The sequence below is a fragment of the Panicum virgatum genome, chromosome 1N (genome assembly GCF_016808335.1).
Source record: "Panicum virgatum strain AP13 chromosome 1N, P.virgatum_v5, whole genome shotgun sequence".
NCBI classification, from domain to species: domain Eukaryota; kingdom Viridiplantae; phylum Streptophyta; class Magnoliopsida; order Poales; family Poaceae; genus Panicum; species Panicum virgatum.
The window spans coordinates 37,977,062-37,996,315 of NC_053145.1; the positions used below are offsets into that span (position 1 = coordinate 37,977,062).

Sequence of the window (19,254 nt, forward strand, 5' to 3'; positions counted from 1 at the left end):
TCTCTTGGTCGTCCAAGCGGCAGCCGGTTGTCTCCCGCTCCAGTGCCGAGGCAGAGTACTGGGCTGTCGCTAATGGAGTGGCGGAGGCGTCCTGGCTACGGCAGCTCTTGGCGGAGCTCCACAACCCGCTCGCCAAGAGCACGCTCGTCTACTGCGACAACATCAGCGTCGTGTATCTCTCCACTAACTCCGTCCAGCATCTGCGGACGAAGCATGTGGAGATCGACTTGCACTTCGTGCACGACAGGGTCGCCGTCGGCGATGTTCAGGTTCTCCATGTTCCGACCACCTCCCAGTTTGCCGACATCTTCACCAAGGGTCTACCCTCCTCAACGTTCTCGGAGTTTCGCTCCAGCCTCAACATAGCCGGTGGCTAGTTGTGGCTACGGGGGGAGGGGGTATTTGCCCTTTGTACTTTTTTCTATCCAGTCTTGAACACCGCTGCGTCAGTAGTTCAGACTGCGGGGGGTGTTAGCTTTCTTGTTGTCCAGTCTTGAACACCGCTGCGCCGGTAGTTCAGACTGCGGGGGGTGTTGGTGTATATGTGATCCCATGTATAGAGGCCCATCTAGAGGTCCATGTATAGAAACTATATATCCCACCCTTATAGGATTTGGAGGAATAGAGACACAATTATTCTCTCCATCAATGACTATAACCTTTGTCAAAAAGGCAAAACCCGATTTGTAACACTTTTCTTTACATCTTAAATGTGAACGCATGAGAGAAACTAAAATTTCAGAAGAGACATAAACTGATCGCATGAATCATATTATTGTATGTATCCTTCCAAAACACTCGAAATGGTGCAGGTCACTCAATTGTAAGTTGACAAACCACAACAGCATATAAGGAAACATAATTCAGGCAATGATAAATTAGGAGTTTGGTAAATGAGGAAAGTACAAAATATACCATGGAGTAGAAATTTACGGCAGAAACATAATCTTTTCTCTTGTATGCCTTGCTTCCTTCTGATTTCAGATAAGCTGGGCCCATTTTGTACAGCGGGTCATCCTGAAACATTTAACACTATTAAGTACATGCAAACACAAATCTCCCAACTGAACAGCAGGAAGAAAGATAAATATACTCAATTTGAGGGAAAATTGAGGTCATATAGGCGGAAAAAAAATTATGAATAGCACATCATATGGTGAAGAAAGAAAAAGAATTTGACCCAGGGGTGGGTGGGGTGTTGTAAAGGCCCAAACCAAATGACTTGCAATGCTCTTTGTATGCATATCAATTTGGTATTGCCAGGTTACTCGAAGTGAATTATAAGTGCAGAAACAAACAAAATTTGACTGCGAAATGAAACCCTTCCAAATAGCAAAGAATTAAAATTACAGAATTAAAGAAATAAATCCAACAAGAGACAAATCATGTCAGATTGGCATTCATCTACTCATCCACCATTCCTACTATGCTACTAAACCCTTATAAATCAGCATAATTTACTACTTCATATTTCAGTCAATTAATTTAATTGCTGCATTAGGAAGGGGCGGGCATGGGTTTTAAATATCCATATACTTGCTTCCCAGTCAGGGAATACATTGAAGATTAAAAAAAAACAGAAAATGATCTAGTGCAAATATTTGAGCATACCATTAATTCCTAAATATGTCATCGATGCTCAAGCTCTTACCTCCTCCTTTGGCACTGATTTTACATAAGCAAGTATCCCGTCAACACTCCAGTCATGAACATATGGAATACGAGATGTTACTGGAAAAAGGATCTCCACATCTTTTCGTCTATTGTTGTGTGCAGCAATCTCTATTGGCAGGTGACCCCCCTGTTAAGAATAAGCAAAGACACATTTCAATATATGTGCATTGTAATCGGAACACAAGGTTTGATAAACCCATTGTGCCCCTCCGTGAAACCAAAGGAACTTAGGAAAGATTTAAGAAGATTAACATGTTTGTGACCAAAACTATATATAAGTTTTTTTTTTCAAGACAAAGAAATAGAAAAATAAGAGCATGCAGGATAGTGTAGAACATTATCGAGATTATATATCATAAGCTTCCCCTATACAAGCCTTTTGTCAATACACCAAGATACAACAATATGTAGGACACCAAGATACAAGCCTTTTGTCAAGCCTGAATACCTAGAGTAAACATCCTGTCTAAACAATCATTCCACAGTGTGAAAAACATGCACATAGAAGCAAAGAGGAACAAGAGAAACCAATAGTTACATCATCACGAACATCAGGATCAGCACCAGCATCCAGTAAGCACTTGTAGAAATCAGTTAAGCCCTCATTTGCAGCGACAATTAATGGGGTTAGTTGACCAACACCCTTCACATCAGCACCCGCCTGATACAAAAGAAGTTTACAGAAGCATATCCAAAATAAGTGTGTCATAATTTGCATAATCTCAAATATTTTATATGTTTCCTTCCCAAGAGTGATAAAACAAATACCAATTGGATTAAATAAGAATGTATATTACTTTAATCAGAAGCATCACACATTTCAGTGAGCGAACATGGAGAGCAGCGATCATAGGTGTATAATGAATGGACATTGCCTTGTTACACTGTCAATAAAACACAAATAGTAACACTTAAATGATTAAAGTTTGCAGGCATGCAGCAAGCACTGAAATTTGGTGTGGAAAAGTTAAATAACAGTAAAGTACCAAAATCATTCAGTAATTGGTACTCCCTCCGTTTCAAATTATAGATCATTTTGGCGTTTCTAGATGCATAGTTTAGATACATAGCAAAAATTATGCACCTAGAAATACTAAAACAACCTATAATTTGGAACGGAGAAAGTAGTATTTATTAAAAAAAGTGTCCCTTTTAACGAAACAGAACTGATTTTTCCAAAAGGGTGAAGGAATATGGAAAAATAACAAATGAAACCTTGCTACAACAACTATAAGCATGTCACAAATATAGCCAATCAAATAACACCAACCAATCTTACAACAAAGATATAGGCATAAAAGAATCATGTGATGATACTCACATCAGCGTGGTGGTCCAACAAAATCTTCACAGCAGCATCATGCTTTCCAACAACAGCAGCATGCAGTGGTGTTCCACAATAAGAAAAGGAATCAACATCAGCTCCGCTTGAGAGCAAAGCTTCTATCATTCCACACATTCCTGAATTAAAAACATGGAATTTTAGAGGTATAAAGAGTTGATTTCGAGTGGGATAGTAGATAAACTATATTTGCATACATATATTACAAGCCATACTCGGATACCAATTAGATGTTCACCGAATGCTAATTCAGAACGGACATTTAATATTACAATCATATTTGGATATCCAAGTGCCTGACACACTCAATGGAAACACAAAAGACAATTGTATTATGTTAAGGCAGGTTAATGGAGACATACTCAACAGTAAAATGAATAGAACTGTCTGATACTTCAATTGTCACTTAGCAAGAACAATTATTTGAGATCCTCTCCCTCCTAAGTTCTGCTATGTTATCTGCTTAGTTACTATGCTAGTTTCTGACTATCACATCATAATAAGCAATGACATCATTTTCTCGGCTTGAATGACTATGATGGGTGATACATATATGGCACCCTTCTGACAGAATGTATCTAGCTGGATTTGGTATAATGAACATGAGCATTATCCAATGGATTTTGACCCCTAGTCCCATACACATCATATTGTTTCACTAATTGGGGGAGATCAGAAATAGTGCACCATTCAATCCACTGACCATATAAATCTCTCCAAATAATTGAAGAACTGCAAGCATAACTATATACAACCTAACTAGGAGTAGGACACGGGATTCAGGATTGGAATTCCCTATCTTCGCATCTATAATTGATTTCCGCATAACCAGCTGTAAATTTTATTATCTGCATCCTACCACAATGCAATGGCTAATAATACTAGCAAAAGTGATTGCATGCGCACATAGAGTGAAATAAAATAGGAATAAAACATATACATGCAACAGAGAGGAACCTGCTCCAGCTGCCACATGGAGAACGGTACACCCATGTTCGCCAGGTTTGTTTGGATCAGCGCCATGGTCAAGAAGAAACCTCACAGTTTCCACAGTCCCACCTCGAACTGCATAAGCCAAAGGCGTCTCACCTATCAAAATCATCAATAGGAGCAGCTTATCAAATCATATGTTCTCACAAGTCATAACAAATAAAATAGTCTTCATAGAAGAGTTTCCCTGTTTGCTACCAAAACATGCCTCTGCCTCCGAGTACACATTCAAAGTAAAATTACATTAAGGCCAAATAATTGCAGTGTTAACATGTTGCTTTCGTGAAGTATAAAATGTTAGTGTTGATCTCCACCAATGGGCTCAACGGCCCATTGGACCCTTGACCACGCCCTGATCGGGGGCTTCCAGCCCAAGGCTGGTGGGCCCCGTCGCACAGCCCTATAAAGGGGAGGTGGGGACCAGTGGCACTTGACACGAGGTTCGTCGCCGCCACTATTTCCCCACCTCCAAACCCTAGCCGATCTACGGGAGAGGCTGCCAGCGGCGGGATGCGCCACCAGCAATCACCACCCCTTCGACCACGTGCAGTGAATGGCGAATTCGTTCTACACCGACCGTCGCTGCCATGTGCTAAACGCCACCTCGTCACCGGCCATGGTGCCGGCTATAGTTTCACCGACAAGTGCACAAGGTACGCCGTCCACAGACAGTTTTATACCCACTCGATCTACTCCTAGAATTAATAGAATTTAACATTGGCATCAAGAGCCAGGTTTAGCGAGTAGATTTGAGTTTGGGGAAAGGATCGATCTTGGATCGATGAACAGAGAAGGAAAAGGAAAAGAAATGAAAGACCCAAACCCTAACCCTAGATCGGACCCGCAAGGGAAAAGAAAGAAAACGGATGAGCGGAGGTACTTACCGGGACCTCGCCATCATTGTGCCACCGCCGGCTCGCCGGAAGTGGTAGAGACGACCGTGCCGGCTCGCCGGCGTGGGACAGGCTCCATGACGCCCCGCACACCACCCGGCGCTCCTCTGAGCGCGTGCGCACGGGACCCAAAGGGCACCACCGAGGTGCCGCTCGACGGCGCCGCGCACGGCTCCGGCCGCACGCATGCACCGGCGAGGGGCGCCATAGTGGCGCCGCCGGCCACCATTCCTACGCTCGGCTCGGGTCCAGGGAAGCAAGGGGAAAAAGAGAAGGGGCCCCGCACCCACTGAGCCACGGGCGAGCGCGCGGCCGGCGCAGGGGGTGGCGTGCAGCGGCGGCGCCGCCACCTCCGGCGCCACCAAGGGCCGCCACCGCCGGCGACTCGGACCGGAACCACTCCTGGCCGCCGCCTCTAGCAAGAGAGAGAAAGGGGGATGAGGGAGAATGGAGCTAGGGTTATGGGTGAGCAGGCCGCCGCGGTTTTGATCCGCGAAAAGCGAGGCCGGCCGTCAGATTCGATCCGACGGCTCGGGAGCGGCCGGATCCTTGTGGGCCGGGTTGTGGCCCGTGAGGGAAGAGAAGTTTTAGCAGGCAGCGGGCTGCTTTTGGTGCTAGGTTTTTTAGGCCGCGCGAGTGCGCGCGTGGGCCGTGCGTGGAGGCACTCCGCGGACCGAGCTGGGCCGCGGGCCAAATTTGCAGTATGGGCTGCAAAGTTTGCTGATTTTGTGCATACTTGCATCTCTATTCAATTTTGATTCAACGGGATAAATAGTTTAGAGAGCAAAAGAGTACAAAAATGCATCGGAATAAGTGCTTGTTCAAGTTTCCGCTGCAAAGAAAATGTCTTGTCCTCCAATTAAACTGGAACCAACGGGAAAGTTTAATTAGAGGAAAAAGAAAGATATTGGTTTAAAGTTAAATTATGGTATTGTTATCTTCTGACCAACGTTGATGATAGCAATATTATAATTCCATGAATTTTATTGTAAAAGTTCAAATCTCTGATGAATTTTGTATCAAAGCGATAATTTTTTCAAAGAATATGATAAAGATTGAGAAAATGTTTCTCATGTTTCCGCTGCGATAAAGATGATGATGATGGTTATTTTCTTAGCAAAGTTGTTTAATGGAAATATCATCATATTCTTTTATGAATTATATGCATTATTTTCATTTCTGCCCAACGGTGATGTGGAAATTGATGTTTTATTCTAATTCTGCCCAACGGTGTTTTAGAATATAAAAGGATGGTTTAAAAGTTTGATGTGCATATTTTTTTAACCAGACCAACGTAGGGTTATTTTTATGCTCATTATTGTTGATTATTGGCTGATTTTCTCAGACTAAAAGTTGCCATGCTTTCATTCGTGAAAGCAAAAGGTTGGGTACTTGTGACCCGAAAGATGACCAAGAAGGGTCATAACGTGAGAGAGTATGCTCTCTCTAAAGAATTGCTTCAAAGAAAGAATTCTTGGATGTTAATCCAAGAAAGAGATATATCATTGAGAGTCTTGTTCGATGAATGTCTTCCATGTACTCTCAATGAAAAGGGATTCTCATATTCTATGAGATGCGATAAGTGATATGCATGTTTAATTTGACCAACATCAGATTAAGCATGTGTACTAAAGTGTATTCGGATTTATTTCTGAATGTTGGTGATTGCATATGCAGTCAAAAGAGCCAGTTCTGGCATTTATGTCCCTTATAGGAGATTACTCGCATGGCGGGAAAAGTTTGTGTTAATACCCGTATCGTGGGAAGAGTCTGGGAAAATATCCGTATGGCGGGGTAAAGTTTATATAATGTTTATGTCAAGAAAATCTCGTATGACGGGAAAAATATTGGCAAATCACTTATCTTGTATGACATGAGAAAGTGATGAAGACCCATGTGCTTTAATGTATCCCACCTGGGAGAAAAATGTGGAGTAGCTCTTATGTTTTCCTAATATTAACGGTACACTTTATGTGTAATACTTGGTAAGCACTCAATGAGTCTAAAGAGAATAAAAGTTACAAACGAACCTAAAGATGCAAGTACAACTTGCAAAAGTACGAATGATAAAGAACTCCGTTGAGTTTCTGAAATGGAATGAGGAAAAAGTACTCCCATGAGATTTAACAGATAACTTCATTTTGCATGATGTAATCAAGTGAATGAAGTAGATGATCAAAAGTTTCCTCAATTCACAAGAGTTCTGAATGGTTTTTGAAATTGTGGCAGAAAGTTTCTTGCCACATTTCGAAGGGGAGAAAGAAATGTGAATGATGAAACTCCCCTATATGATGTGATGCACATGATGCGTCTAAAGTGATCTATGATGAATATGATTGTCGGGGGAGTACGACAGTCACAATGACGATACCCCTAAAGTAAAAAGATAGTTATATTCCGATTGGAAGATAGCACAGTCAGTCGGTATTCATAATGGACGGTTTTCGAAAGTCAAAGATGGTGCTTAAAGCGCCATATGAGGAAAGATTAGACAGAACAAACCCAAAATATGAAATATGGGGGAGCTAGTTTGATGGCTATCCAGATAAGATAAAGATGGGCTGATCTGGGGGAGCTATTTTGTTTGGCTGTCCAGATAAAGCAAAAGACTATAGACTAATCTGGGGGAGCATGGTATACAGATATCGTGTACCTAAAAGTTCAATGGCCCAGATAAAGTAGTATGGCTCTGTGAGAGCATGCAAAGATGTATCCGGGATCTTGTGATGCAAGACCCTGGAAGAGCTATTGCCTCTTGGCAATAAAAGATTATAGATCCCATACGAAAGAAGTACCTACTTATCTAAATGATAAGGGACTATGAGAGATGAAACAAAATTGGTGAATCCCGTCTATATTCTGGATTCATAGGTAATTTCCAATAGAGCCAAAACAGTAGGCTGTAAAGGGTCTACAAGGCAAATGTGACTCTAAAGGAAATATGTAAAGATGTAAAGCACAATTTAAATCGAAAGATTTTGCATAAAAAAAAGGAATGAATAGACTATAGTGAGTGCTAGTAGCACATCAAGATCTGAGTTACATCAGATGAAAGAAAAGACAACACTCTCAATGGGGGTTTGTTTGAAGGCGATTGCATGACACACCCAAAAGGTTTTGGTCGTGGAAGTAAAAGGATATAAGAGATGCTACTTGAAGAAGTCTTTTATGGATTATAGCAAGTCTCTAGACAGTGGCATCTAAAGTTAAAAGTCTCAGATATTATTTTGATTTAAAGAAAATGAGAGGACAATTGTATTTGTGCAAAGTTATAGAATGGGAAATTCATTTCCCAATCCTGCGCATGTGGATGACGTCCTACTTGCTAGTGGTGATGTCAATTTACTACAGGAAGAGAAAATAAATTCTTGTCCTCGAAGTTCAAAAGAATGTTCTCGGCAGAATATTTCTCGTTAAGGATCGAGATTTACCGAGAAAGAAGAAAAGGGGTATTAGGAATGTCGCATAGGCATGCTAAGAAAAGTTTCTAAAGTATGCATGCGAGAAAAACTTACGCCTGTCCTTATAGTAAAGGGTAATGAAATTGGGAACTTTAGTGTTTCACAAGAGTCAATGTGAATAGATAAATGAATATGGTACCATATGTTTCAGCTGTTGTAAGCTTTATGAATGCAAAAGTATAGCATTACCCTGACACAGTTCATGTATCCGGGTTGTTTTGGCAATATCCAATCCAGATATAGATCACTGGAATGGAGTCAAGGATATCGGCCTCACGCTAAAAGAAACAGGTGCTTACAAAAGGGTTGTGAGTACAAAGATAGATCTATACAAGTGCTCTCAAAAGGTTGTGAGTACAAAGAAAGAACTTGTGAAATGTATAGCGAAATCCACAATTGTCGGTAACTTTCACACTTGGAGTTTTTTGTGTGGAAAAGCTCCAAAAGAATGAAACAATTATCATCAATGTGATAAAAACGACATGGCTATAGCATGATATGAGGCTGAGGGACAGGCAAAATGGTTACGAAAATCTGTACCCGGAATAATGGTTGACAACAGCAATAACCATTATGTATTTCGCTCCTAAGACAACGAGTCGAGTGTGGTGCCAAACACACTGACACAAAGTTGTACGTTGTAAAGGAGAAAGTCCGGAATTATGTTGAAATGCTTGGAGCATAAAAGAAATAGACAAGTGTTTGCAGATCTGCGTATAAAAGGCTTACCGCCCAGTGTGTTCAGAGAACACACAGTTGACATGGGTTTATGGTATAGTCTATAATTTCCGGACTATAAAGGCCCAAAAGTTAAAGTATCTATTACTTAACGGAGATGTGTATTGTAGCTATCATGTCTATCAGCGATTTGGCTGTGACGATGGGATATGCTCTATGCACAAATTTGTGATGTAATAGAAAAAGGTTAAAAGTTTGAAAGATGAGATCAAGGGGGAGAATGTTAGTGTTGATCTCCACCAATGGGCTCAACGGCCCATTGGACCCTTGACCACGCCCTGATCGGGGGCTTCCAGCCCAAGGCTGGTGGGCCCTGTCGCACAGCCCTATAAAGGGGAGGTGGGGACCAGTGGCACTTGACACGAGGTTCGTCGCCGCCACTATTTCCCCACCTCCAAACCCTAGCCGATCTACGGGAGAGGCTGCCAGCGGCGGGATGCGCCACCAGCAATCACCACCCCTTCGACCACGTGCAGTGATGGCGAATTCGTTCTACACCGACCGTCGCTGCCATGTGCTAAACGCCACCTCGTCACCGGCCATGGTGCCGGCTATAGTTTCACCGACAAGTGCACAAGGTACGCTGTCCACAGACAGTTTTATACCCACTCGATCTACTCCTAGAATTAATAGAATTTAACATAAAATTCATGGGAAATATGTTGATTACATGATAATGCCCAGAAAGTTTGCATTTCCATAAGTGCTTGACACAAGAATAATATGAACAAAACTGAAATGTTGCTAACACGAAAAACAGAAAATAAGATTGTTTAGTTCCACTGCACAATATTACCAACTAAAATAGGCACCATGAGTCAACCAAAGTACAGCGCAACAGTAAAATCAACTTGTGCGGCTGGTGAATTGAAAACCTCTATTGACATAATTGGCCATTTGGCCTACGGTACAGTGCGAGTAGGCACTGTCCAATCTCAAACTAAAATCAATTTGCAGTGCTGTTGAATCGATAACCTGCACTGACTACTTTAGACACAGGAGTAGGCATCCGCCAATATAACAAATCAAAAGGGAATTTTAGTTTTTTTTAGGGGGGGGGGCAAACGACCTGAATCGTCGGTGGTGTCGACGTCCAAGTGAAGCTCTCCTCAACCAAGTATGTGCACACCGCCATCCTCCCGCGACCCGCAGCGACGTGCGGCGCCCCGGCACCGCAGTCCCTGACGGCTTCCACCGCCTGCGCGATGCGGCCCTTCCCGCCGTCCAGCGCGCTCGCAATCCCTGCGGCACAGATCAGCGAACCGCCCAAAATCAGGTCCCTGCCAGGCATAGACAAACGCAAGCCAGCACAAAACCACAAGAGGGGAATGGGAGCAGGTTGCGGCCCGCGCGCACGTACGCTTGAAGTGGCGGACGTCGCCGTCGGCCGCCGCGTGGAGGAGCCGCCGCTCCAGCGTGCCGGATCCTGCAGCAGAACGTGCGGGCGTGTTAGCTAGGGTTAGGGATAGGAGCTAGGCAGGTCCGGGGCTGGGATATGGTGCCTCTTACCGCCGGTGAGGGGCGGCGCCATGGCTGGCGGTGGAGGTTGGTAGGGCTTTGGGAGTGGGAGGAGGCGGGAAGGGGATGTTCTGGAATCTGGAGGGAAATGGAGAGCGCGCAGGTGGGAAAATGGAGGAAGGGGACCGAATTGCGGGACGGAGCGTCCAGGAATGGAAGGTGGAAAATTGCTAGACGCACCGACATGAAACGAGAGAAAGGGGTACTCCACGGCATAGACCTAATCATATGTGGAGTTGGGTCAAAAGTTACCTGCGGTTTTTTTCCTTCGTCCGAGCCTGGCTCCGCACATGGTCGGATTGGGTTGGATTCGATTTGGTTGGGTAAAATTCAATTTTCAAATATAATTTTCGGGTCAGATCATGTTTTTTTGGATTTTGGGTAAAAAAAATTTAGCTCCGAGTCTAGCCATACATTGGTCGTGTATCGGGTTTTTTTGGCGGATCAAATCAGATTCATCGGATCGGGCGGTCCATAATCGTATCTACTTCGTGGATGGTTGATGGCTTTTGGCGGGATATCATATTTCAAGAGGTTTTTTTTTATAAGGCGAGAGGGTTTGAGATGCAGGCCACACCAGCCAAATATGAAGGATTGATACTCAGGGCCAATTTAGGAAGACCGGCTGTGGCTCTGCTTGTGAAACAACTTTTTTTGGCCTCTGAATTGTCTGGTTGGCAAAACGTTTGATAAATGGCTTCTTTTTTTAAATATGTAGGAAAAAATGAAATGCCCATATTATAGAAAAGATGAAATATCCATATTACCTATATTTTTTCCTATTTTTTATTTTTCTTGCTATTTCATTTCCTTCTTTTTCTTTCCATCCCATTCTCTCTCCTCCTTGCCTTCTTTCTCCTCGCATAGTGCCCGTCACTTGCCACAGCTTCGCCTCCTCCCCTATCGCCGGCCATCTGCTCCGTCTCAGGCTCCTGTGCCACCCGCAAGCTCTTCTAGGATCAAAAGCAGCAAGAGATGAGGAGGAGCCATAGGGGAGCTAGTTTTCTGAGCTGCTTCTCCACCAAAGGGCTTCAGAGAACGGGAATTAAGGAGCTTGGTTACTGAAACCGTTTTCCCTATCAATGTTTGGGAGGGCTTCGCCTGAAGCTACTCGACAAGCCACCCAAAGAGCCTTCTGAAACAGAGCCTCAATATAAATCTAGTTTTAGGTACAAGGCCCTTTATTAGACAGAGAGAAGCCATTAATACTAGCATTGTTTATCAGAAAAATGGTAGTAGTGTCCAAACCACTAGTTTAACAAAAAAAAACGGAAGGGACCGGTAACACTAGTACGCTATTTTTCTTGCTAATTTTGAAAGTTGGCTAAATTTTGATAGGAATTTGAAACTCCGAGGATAAATTCCGGCTGTAAAATAATAGGTAACAAACACCACCTGTTGGATCAAATTTTGTTAAAATATTCATGACTTAATTAACTAAAATTTCGAGCTCTGAAGGGTAGGGATGCCACCAGAGACAAGAAAGGACATATGAGGGGCGGAAAAGGGAGGTGGAAAGAACGGGAGCAAAACAGGTCAGGACTCGGGAGGCAAAAGAAAGCCGCTAGCCGTTTAACTTTGGTTAAAAGGTTATCACACCTAGTATGTTATACTTTCAAGCCTCTAGCTAGTTTTTTTTTTCACTTGACTCCAGTGGTGGTTTTTTTAAGGTTCTCTAAAATAAACAGGTCTCTATCTGTGTCAAAAATGTTGCCTTATCATCTTAACATAGTCAATTTTTTGTCACACAATTAAAGGCACTTTTGATTGGCAAGCTTAGGTTGGCCCCTTATTACATTCTGAATTGTATTGCTAAAAGTGTTGTAATTAAGTTACAGCTATGAACCTTTTTTCCCAACAAGAAACTAAAAAAATGATGTTCGGAGGATGGCAAGTAATGTCAATCTAGTATTTGAGTTACTACACATGGAAAATAATAAATGAACTTTGGAGGCTGGTGACCAGAATGGGATGATGGTGGTGAGGGACTGAGGTCCATGGCATAGACTAGGTATCTGGTTCTTAGGCCAACAAATACCTCTAGATCGTAAAGGATCATAAATTTTAGTTTAGACAATTTAAGGATCTATAGTTTAAAGAAGACCGAGCTCTTATATTATACAGTTTTAAGCTAAATATATAAGGACAAGTTGAATTGTAAAGAAAATATTAGAACCATAATCCATTACCACTCCTACCTAACCCCCTCTAGCATATGGGCCCTAGGGTGTGCTCCTCCTGAGTATTGCGTGACTTCATTGTCCTCTTCTTATTCAGTTACACTTCTGTGCTTTGATATCAAATATCAAATGTCTTCCTTGAAGAAAAATATCTACTACAGAATAGGCCTTTGTTCCAGGCCATTTGTCCCGGCTGCTTTTGGACCCGGGACAATAGGTGACTTTTGTCGGAGGCACCAACCGGGACAAAAGGACCCCCTTTTGTCCCGGTTGGTGGCTCCAACCCGGATAAAAGGGGTCTTTTGTCCCGGTTGGTGGCTCCAACCCGGACAAAAGGGTCCTTCACGTGTTAGTTTAACAGGAATGCATTCATTCTAAAGTCACATGTGGTGTGTAGGTGGGGTGGTAAAGAAATTACACGCGAGACAAACATCTCGAGTTCGAGTTTTGGGTTGCACAGAATATTTTTTTACGTTACACATGGCCTTTAGTTCCGGTTATTTCACCCGGGACTAAAGGGTCCGGGCCTTTTGTCCCGGTTTCATTGTCCTGGTTCCAAAACCGGGATGAAAGGGGGATTTGGAACCGGGACAAAAGCTTGTTTCTGTAGTACGTATTTGATGTCTAGGGGCGTGCACGATGAGCATTTTGTTTATCGAAAGAAATGAGTGGGCGGAGGGGTAATACCTTTTCAGGACTTCACATAACAAAACACAGTAGCCAGATCACATGGCAAGGAGTCCTTTTTTTTGTCTCATGCAGTAACAGCTAAGCTGTGTCATGCAAACAAATCCTCAACACCGCCCACCGAAAAGCCACTGGAGAAGTCCAAGGGCTGCTGGTGGCGCTACTGGCCAAGGCCATGTTGTCATATATATCTTTTTTCTTCAAGGAAGATACACGTCCTATTTATTTACCTACGGGATTAAATAATCCAGCTTAAAAATGAAAATAATCTCACAAGGAACACAGACACTCCAGCTTATTCATCAGGATAAAATCTACATCTCTAGATTATATAATCTTGCCTGTAAACAAACATGACCATAGTTGATATCTGGAGTAGTAGTGAACAACTGGGGAGTAGTGTAATCGAGAGAGAAATCGCCGATGAACTGAAGTCAGTTTTCAGTTTACAAGGATCACTTGCTCTACACTGCACCGAGTCTTTCTTTACAAACTTTTGCTAGTAGTGCTTCAACAACCTTTTGTCTCGAGTGACAGATAGGGACGGAACACACCACGCGCCGCGTCACGCTTGCAGACACGGACCGAGCCCTGCCGCGCGCGCCGCTCAGAGAAAAGCCACCGGAAAGGGAAGTGAGGTCGTCCAAGGGCTGCAGCCTGCAGGCCAGCGGCCAAAGCGCCCACCCCTGCCGCCGCAGACGCGATGACGCAGCAGGCAAGCACGCGGTGAGGGTGAGGGCTGCACCCACCCGCCACCCTCCATCTCTAGCTGCCAACCGTCCCGGCTTTCCAGCACTCAAACCCGCGCGCCGAGACGCGCCGCGCGCGTCATCGCATCCCTTGGGTGCCGTCAGTCCGTCACGGCCCGTCAGAAACTTTAAACGGAATCTAAACTAAATAGAAATGAGTAAATAACGATAATAGTTTGTTCAATAATTATGCACAGTAGTTATTGCTAAATTTTTTATTCGATAATTAGTATAGCACTACAACAGATATTGAGTTAGTTTCTCTATTCTTTGTTCATTTTTATGTCTTTCTACGGCTGGAACGGATCATATTTACTTTTCAAACTCAGTCATTAGAAGATATATAGTATAGCTTGCGAGTTAGGAAGAATAGAACACTAAATCTACTGATGAACGTATACACAAAAGGTGAAAGGATAAATTTAAGGGATGCATTTATTTAATAGGAATATATCTAGTGCAAACCACAACTACATGAAAACTCGTGCAAATTACAATAAAAAATTCGTCTAAATTCATCAAAAAATCACACATGTAGATGATATAATGATATACAATCTTGTAAAATATATTATCCAAACTCGACTTCGTTTGTGAGATATAAAAATAATAAATTTCTGAAATTTGTTATTTTTATATCTCACAAACGAAGTCGAGTTTGGATAATATATTTTACAAAGTTGTGTATCATCGTATCATTTACATGTGTGATTTTTTTGGTGAATTTAGATGACTTTTTGTCGTGGTTTGCACGGGTTTTCACGGAAGCTGGGGTTTGCACTAGATACGTTCTCTTATTTAATTAGCAATATAAGTCTGGAAAAAACACATGCACGCACGTAATGGCACCCCACCTCCTCTTTGTTTTTCTTTTCACCTTGTTGCTGGTCGTCTGCCCTCCATAATCCCCATTGGGAATCAACGTTTTGCCCTCATCAAACCCTAGGTGGTTCACTACCATTTGCCTAGCTGCCTTTGGGCAAATAGAGCAAGGTGGGGCTAGCCTTGCTCTATTTTGGATCTGCCACTATTTCCCATTCTGACGATTATATATAGAACTATTGAGCCTACCTTCACTTCTCCAAATCTATTTGCCCAAAGGCCTGACTACCTTCCAATTCCCTCGACCATTCGTTGCAATTGGATTGTGTTATATTCCATAAGGCGAACGACTATATATACGCTATACCACAAAAAATATGCTAATGAGACATATAAGTTCTTTTGTTTTGAAAAACAAAGCAAGAGCACTGCCAAAGACATATAAGTTCTACTAGGTGCATATACATCTACAAATACTTCTCCAGGTCAAGCCCATATATGAGCAACCCGTCATTGCTTTCCTTATTGAGCTTGTTCTAAAAAAGAACAATACGTCTGTTCGGCTGGGCTAGAAAGCAGCCAGGGCTGACGGTTTCCGAACCCAGACATTCGTCGGTGGGCTGCCTGCCTTGTAGCAGTGGCTGCGGCCCAGCCAATCGCCGCGCAGCCAAACACCATAAATAAGTCCATGCTCAATAAATCATATATTGAGCCTCGCATATGGGCCAACAATCCATCAGGCCAAATAGCCGAAAGGCCCCCTTTCATGATGCTTCATCCGCTCGTCGGCTTCCCATTTTGATCTAGGATTCTTCTTTTCCGCCAACATGTTGGCGAGGGCCCATGATGTGAGCCGCTTTACCCTCCCTACCAAAATGGGCCGATAGCCCATGCTCACCTCCGAAACCCCTTATATCTTGGTAAGATTTAGACATTTCTACATACTTACTCCCTCCATCTAATTATCACAGTGATTTATGAATTTGATGTCTCATGTTGTGAATCATTGAGTCCGAGGTCATAAGAGTCATCGATACCTCTTATAAGATTTAAATAAAGTACAATGGTGGACTAAAGGTAGATATACCTATTATAAGATTTAAATAAAATACAAGTTCAAGGACCTAAAACTACAAATTAATAGTTTAGAGACTTATATAACATATCCAGATAAGTTCAAGAACCGCTGGTGCATTTTACTCATCAAATAAAAATATGTTAGTCTTATACATACATGCTCCAGTTGCTGCTCGGTCCACCAACTTAGGGTAGGTCTCTTAGTAGCCGTGACGGCCCTGTGCATATTTGGCGACAACCGACACCACATAAGAAAATTAAATACAATATGTTCAAGCATGTTAGAGAATAAGGGTTCTACATTAGCATGGTCATCTTCCTAGAGTCTTCTACTGTTGGTTACAACTTAGCCACAATGAGAGGAAGTCCAAATATTAGAATGACTCACAATACAATGGGCCATACAACGATAACACACACCATGTGAAGAGTGTTATTCATGGTAAAAATTTGGTCCACCTTGGTGGATATGATGGAAATTGAACCTAAGTGCATCTGACCCCACTGTGGCGCCCCGCATGGCGCAACCATTGCATCAAAGATCATTAGGAGATATTGCATTTTCATTTCTTTGTTTTAGGTTCTTGATATTGTATGAAACTTCATTTATTTTTGTGTTTAAATTTTTGTTTTTTCAGCGTTCAATTGTGTTATTTTTAATATTCTAATGTGACATATATAGATTGCATTCCCTCTAAAGTGAAACTTTATTGTTCCTCTAATTTTTGTAATGTTCCCATGACATATGTTGTGGATTGTAGTTGTTGAGATGATGATATTTTCAAGAATTTATATTAATTACATTTCAGTGTATATTTACTAAAATAGAAAAATAGAGAGTACATACTCATTAGATTTTGAAGAAACACCTATACAACTAGAACGGTCGGCCACGCCGCTGTGGACTTAACGGCGCAGCCCTCTCACTCCGTTAGCGCGGCGCGGTCTGGTCACCGCCGCTGCTTCACGCCTTCACCAACCCCGGCCCCGCTTCCTATAAATAGCGCTCGCTGCCTTGGCTCTTGTCCCCATCAAGGTCCAGAGCAATCTTCTTCCAAGTGAGAACTCCCAGTGTCGGAGAGATCAGAGATTCTTCACTCGCAGTGTCGGGGAGATCAGAGATCTAGTAGCTAGAGAGAGAGGGAGAGGCCTGCCTATGGAGGCTGTGCGTCAGCAGGAGAGGGCAGAGGGGAAGAGGCCTAGGGTGGAGGCGGCGCAGCCGGACGGCGGCAACCAGCTGGGAGACTTCGACGTGCTGCCGCAGGACCTGGTGGTCTCCATCCTCGCCGCCGTGTCGTCGTCGGCAGACAAGCCGGCGGACCTCTTCTCGGCCATGCTTGTGTAAGTGCGCTCTGATTTTGTTTCCCCCCTCTCCCCGGAAAGGATCGGTTGCCCGAGTTGTGTGTGATGGCTTCGCAGGTGCAAGAAGCTCGGCGAACTGGTGATGACGCCCCAGGTGCTCAAGGTGGCGTCCGCGGCGTGCGTGTCCGTGCGCGCCGGCAGGTGGTGCCCCGCCGCGGAAAGCTTCCTCCGCCGCGCCGGCGACGCCGGCAACGCTGACGCCAACTTTCTGCTCGGCATGGTGCGCGTCTAAACTAGTAATAACTTGGTCTTGTTTTGTTTCTACGCTAATCCAAGATTCGGCGTCATCGATCTGCGGCCTCACGCCGACAGATCGAATTCTACTGCCTCGGGCGGCTGCGGCAAGGGTGGTCGCGCATCAAGGCGGCCGTGAGGTCCGGCCACGCGGAGGCGACCTTCGCCGCGGCTGTCATCCGCTTCAACGGCACCGGCAGCACCGCGGCCGACGACCGAGGCCCCCGCACCGCCGCACGCCTGTTCCTGCTCGCCGCGACCAGCGGCCACATCGGCGCGCTCCGCGACCTCGCCTTCTGCGTGAGCAACGGCGTCGGCGTGCCCCCAGACCCCGCCACCGGCCGCCGCCTGACCGTCTGGGCCAACGTGCAGGAGCTGCGCGGCAGGCACCCGGAGGGGCCCGAACGGGACGCCGCCCTCGCCCACGTCGGCAGAACCCCCGGCTGCCTGTCCACCTCCTTCGGGTGCTTCGCCGCCGCGCCGCGCCGCCTCGAGTGGGCGCACCCGGCCAACAGGTTCCTGGGCGAGTGGTTCGCCGCGCGGCCGCAGGCGCCGCCGCCGGCGCGCCTGAGGCTGCTGTGCTCGCTGCCCACCTGCGGGCGGCCCGAGACGCGGCAGCTCGAGTTCCGGCGGTGCACCGCGTGCGCCGTGGCGCGCTACTGCTCCCGCGCGTGCCAGGCGCTGCACTGGAGGATGGGGCACCGGGCGGAGTGCATCCCTGTGCACCAGTGGCTCCTGGCCGCCATGGCCAACCAGGCCGCCGCCCATGTCGACGGCGCGCTTGCTGCTGCTGCTGCGCCTGCCAACGTCGCCGGCGGCTTTCCTTAGATTCTAGAGGAGCCATATGGGCCATTTTCTGTTGTGTGTCTTTTCGTTCCTGTAATGGTTACTTGTGCTTTGTTGCTTAATTACTTGTATCGTTGTGTTTCAAGTTTGTACATAAGTGTTGTGTATCCTTGTCCTAAAGGAACTAGTTCTTTCAGCCCGCACAAGAATTCGGTGTTTTGCTTTGCGCCAAGTTATTGGGTGTGAGCCTACAAATTGTGCGAGGGGATCTCTGACCGTGGTTAGAGTTGGCCTTTTTTGTACACTGCTCGACTGATTAACGGGGCTGTTTTTTTTTCAAAAAAAAAATACTCTCGCTAACTCATGTAGACTCGGATACTGCTGGCACCAAAAGTGAAAGCCGCCGCACGAAGTATATTACCCATAGATTAGGGTTATTCGGGGATTTTCTAGATCGAAAACATCTGGAGTATGCTTCAGTGGAATGCCAGGGAGGCGTCTCCCTCCCGCCGATCTAGCTAGTTTTTTTTAGAGCTTACAAATTGTAAGAAGATGGCTTAGATGTGGGTCCGCTGGAGTTAGAGCGCTCGAGAGGCAGGCTGTGCTCTCCCTGGGCTCTCTTGTCCTCCCGGCCGATTGGAATTTGATTTGGGATTGGAGTTGGAGATGCACGTTCAGGAAGGAGCGCGCAACAACACTATCTATCGGCTGGGCATCCGAGCACGCGCGACGAGACTATAT

The 19,254-nt window shown here is 44.7% G+C and overlaps 1 protein-coding gene and 1 pseudogene across 1 annotated transcript; one reads left to right on the plus strand and one right to left on the minus strand.

Moving 5' to 3' along the window:
- Positions 1-699: 699 nt before the first annotated feature.
- Positions 700-10,629, minus strand: LOC120653498 (annotated as a pseudogene).
- Positions 10,630-17,287: 6,658 nt separating this feature from the next.
- Positions 17,288-18,555, plus strand: LOC120653499 (F-box protein At1g67340-like). Its single transcript, XM_039931232.1, has 3 exons — positions 17,288-17,472; positions 17,551-17,713; positions 17,806-18,555. The coding sequence occupies exons 1-3, from the start codon at positions 17,288-17,290 to the stop codon at positions 18,553-18,555; spliced, it is 1,098 nt and encodes a 365-aa protein (XP_039787166.1).
- The last annotated feature ends 699 nt before the right edge of the window (positions 18,556-19,254 follow it).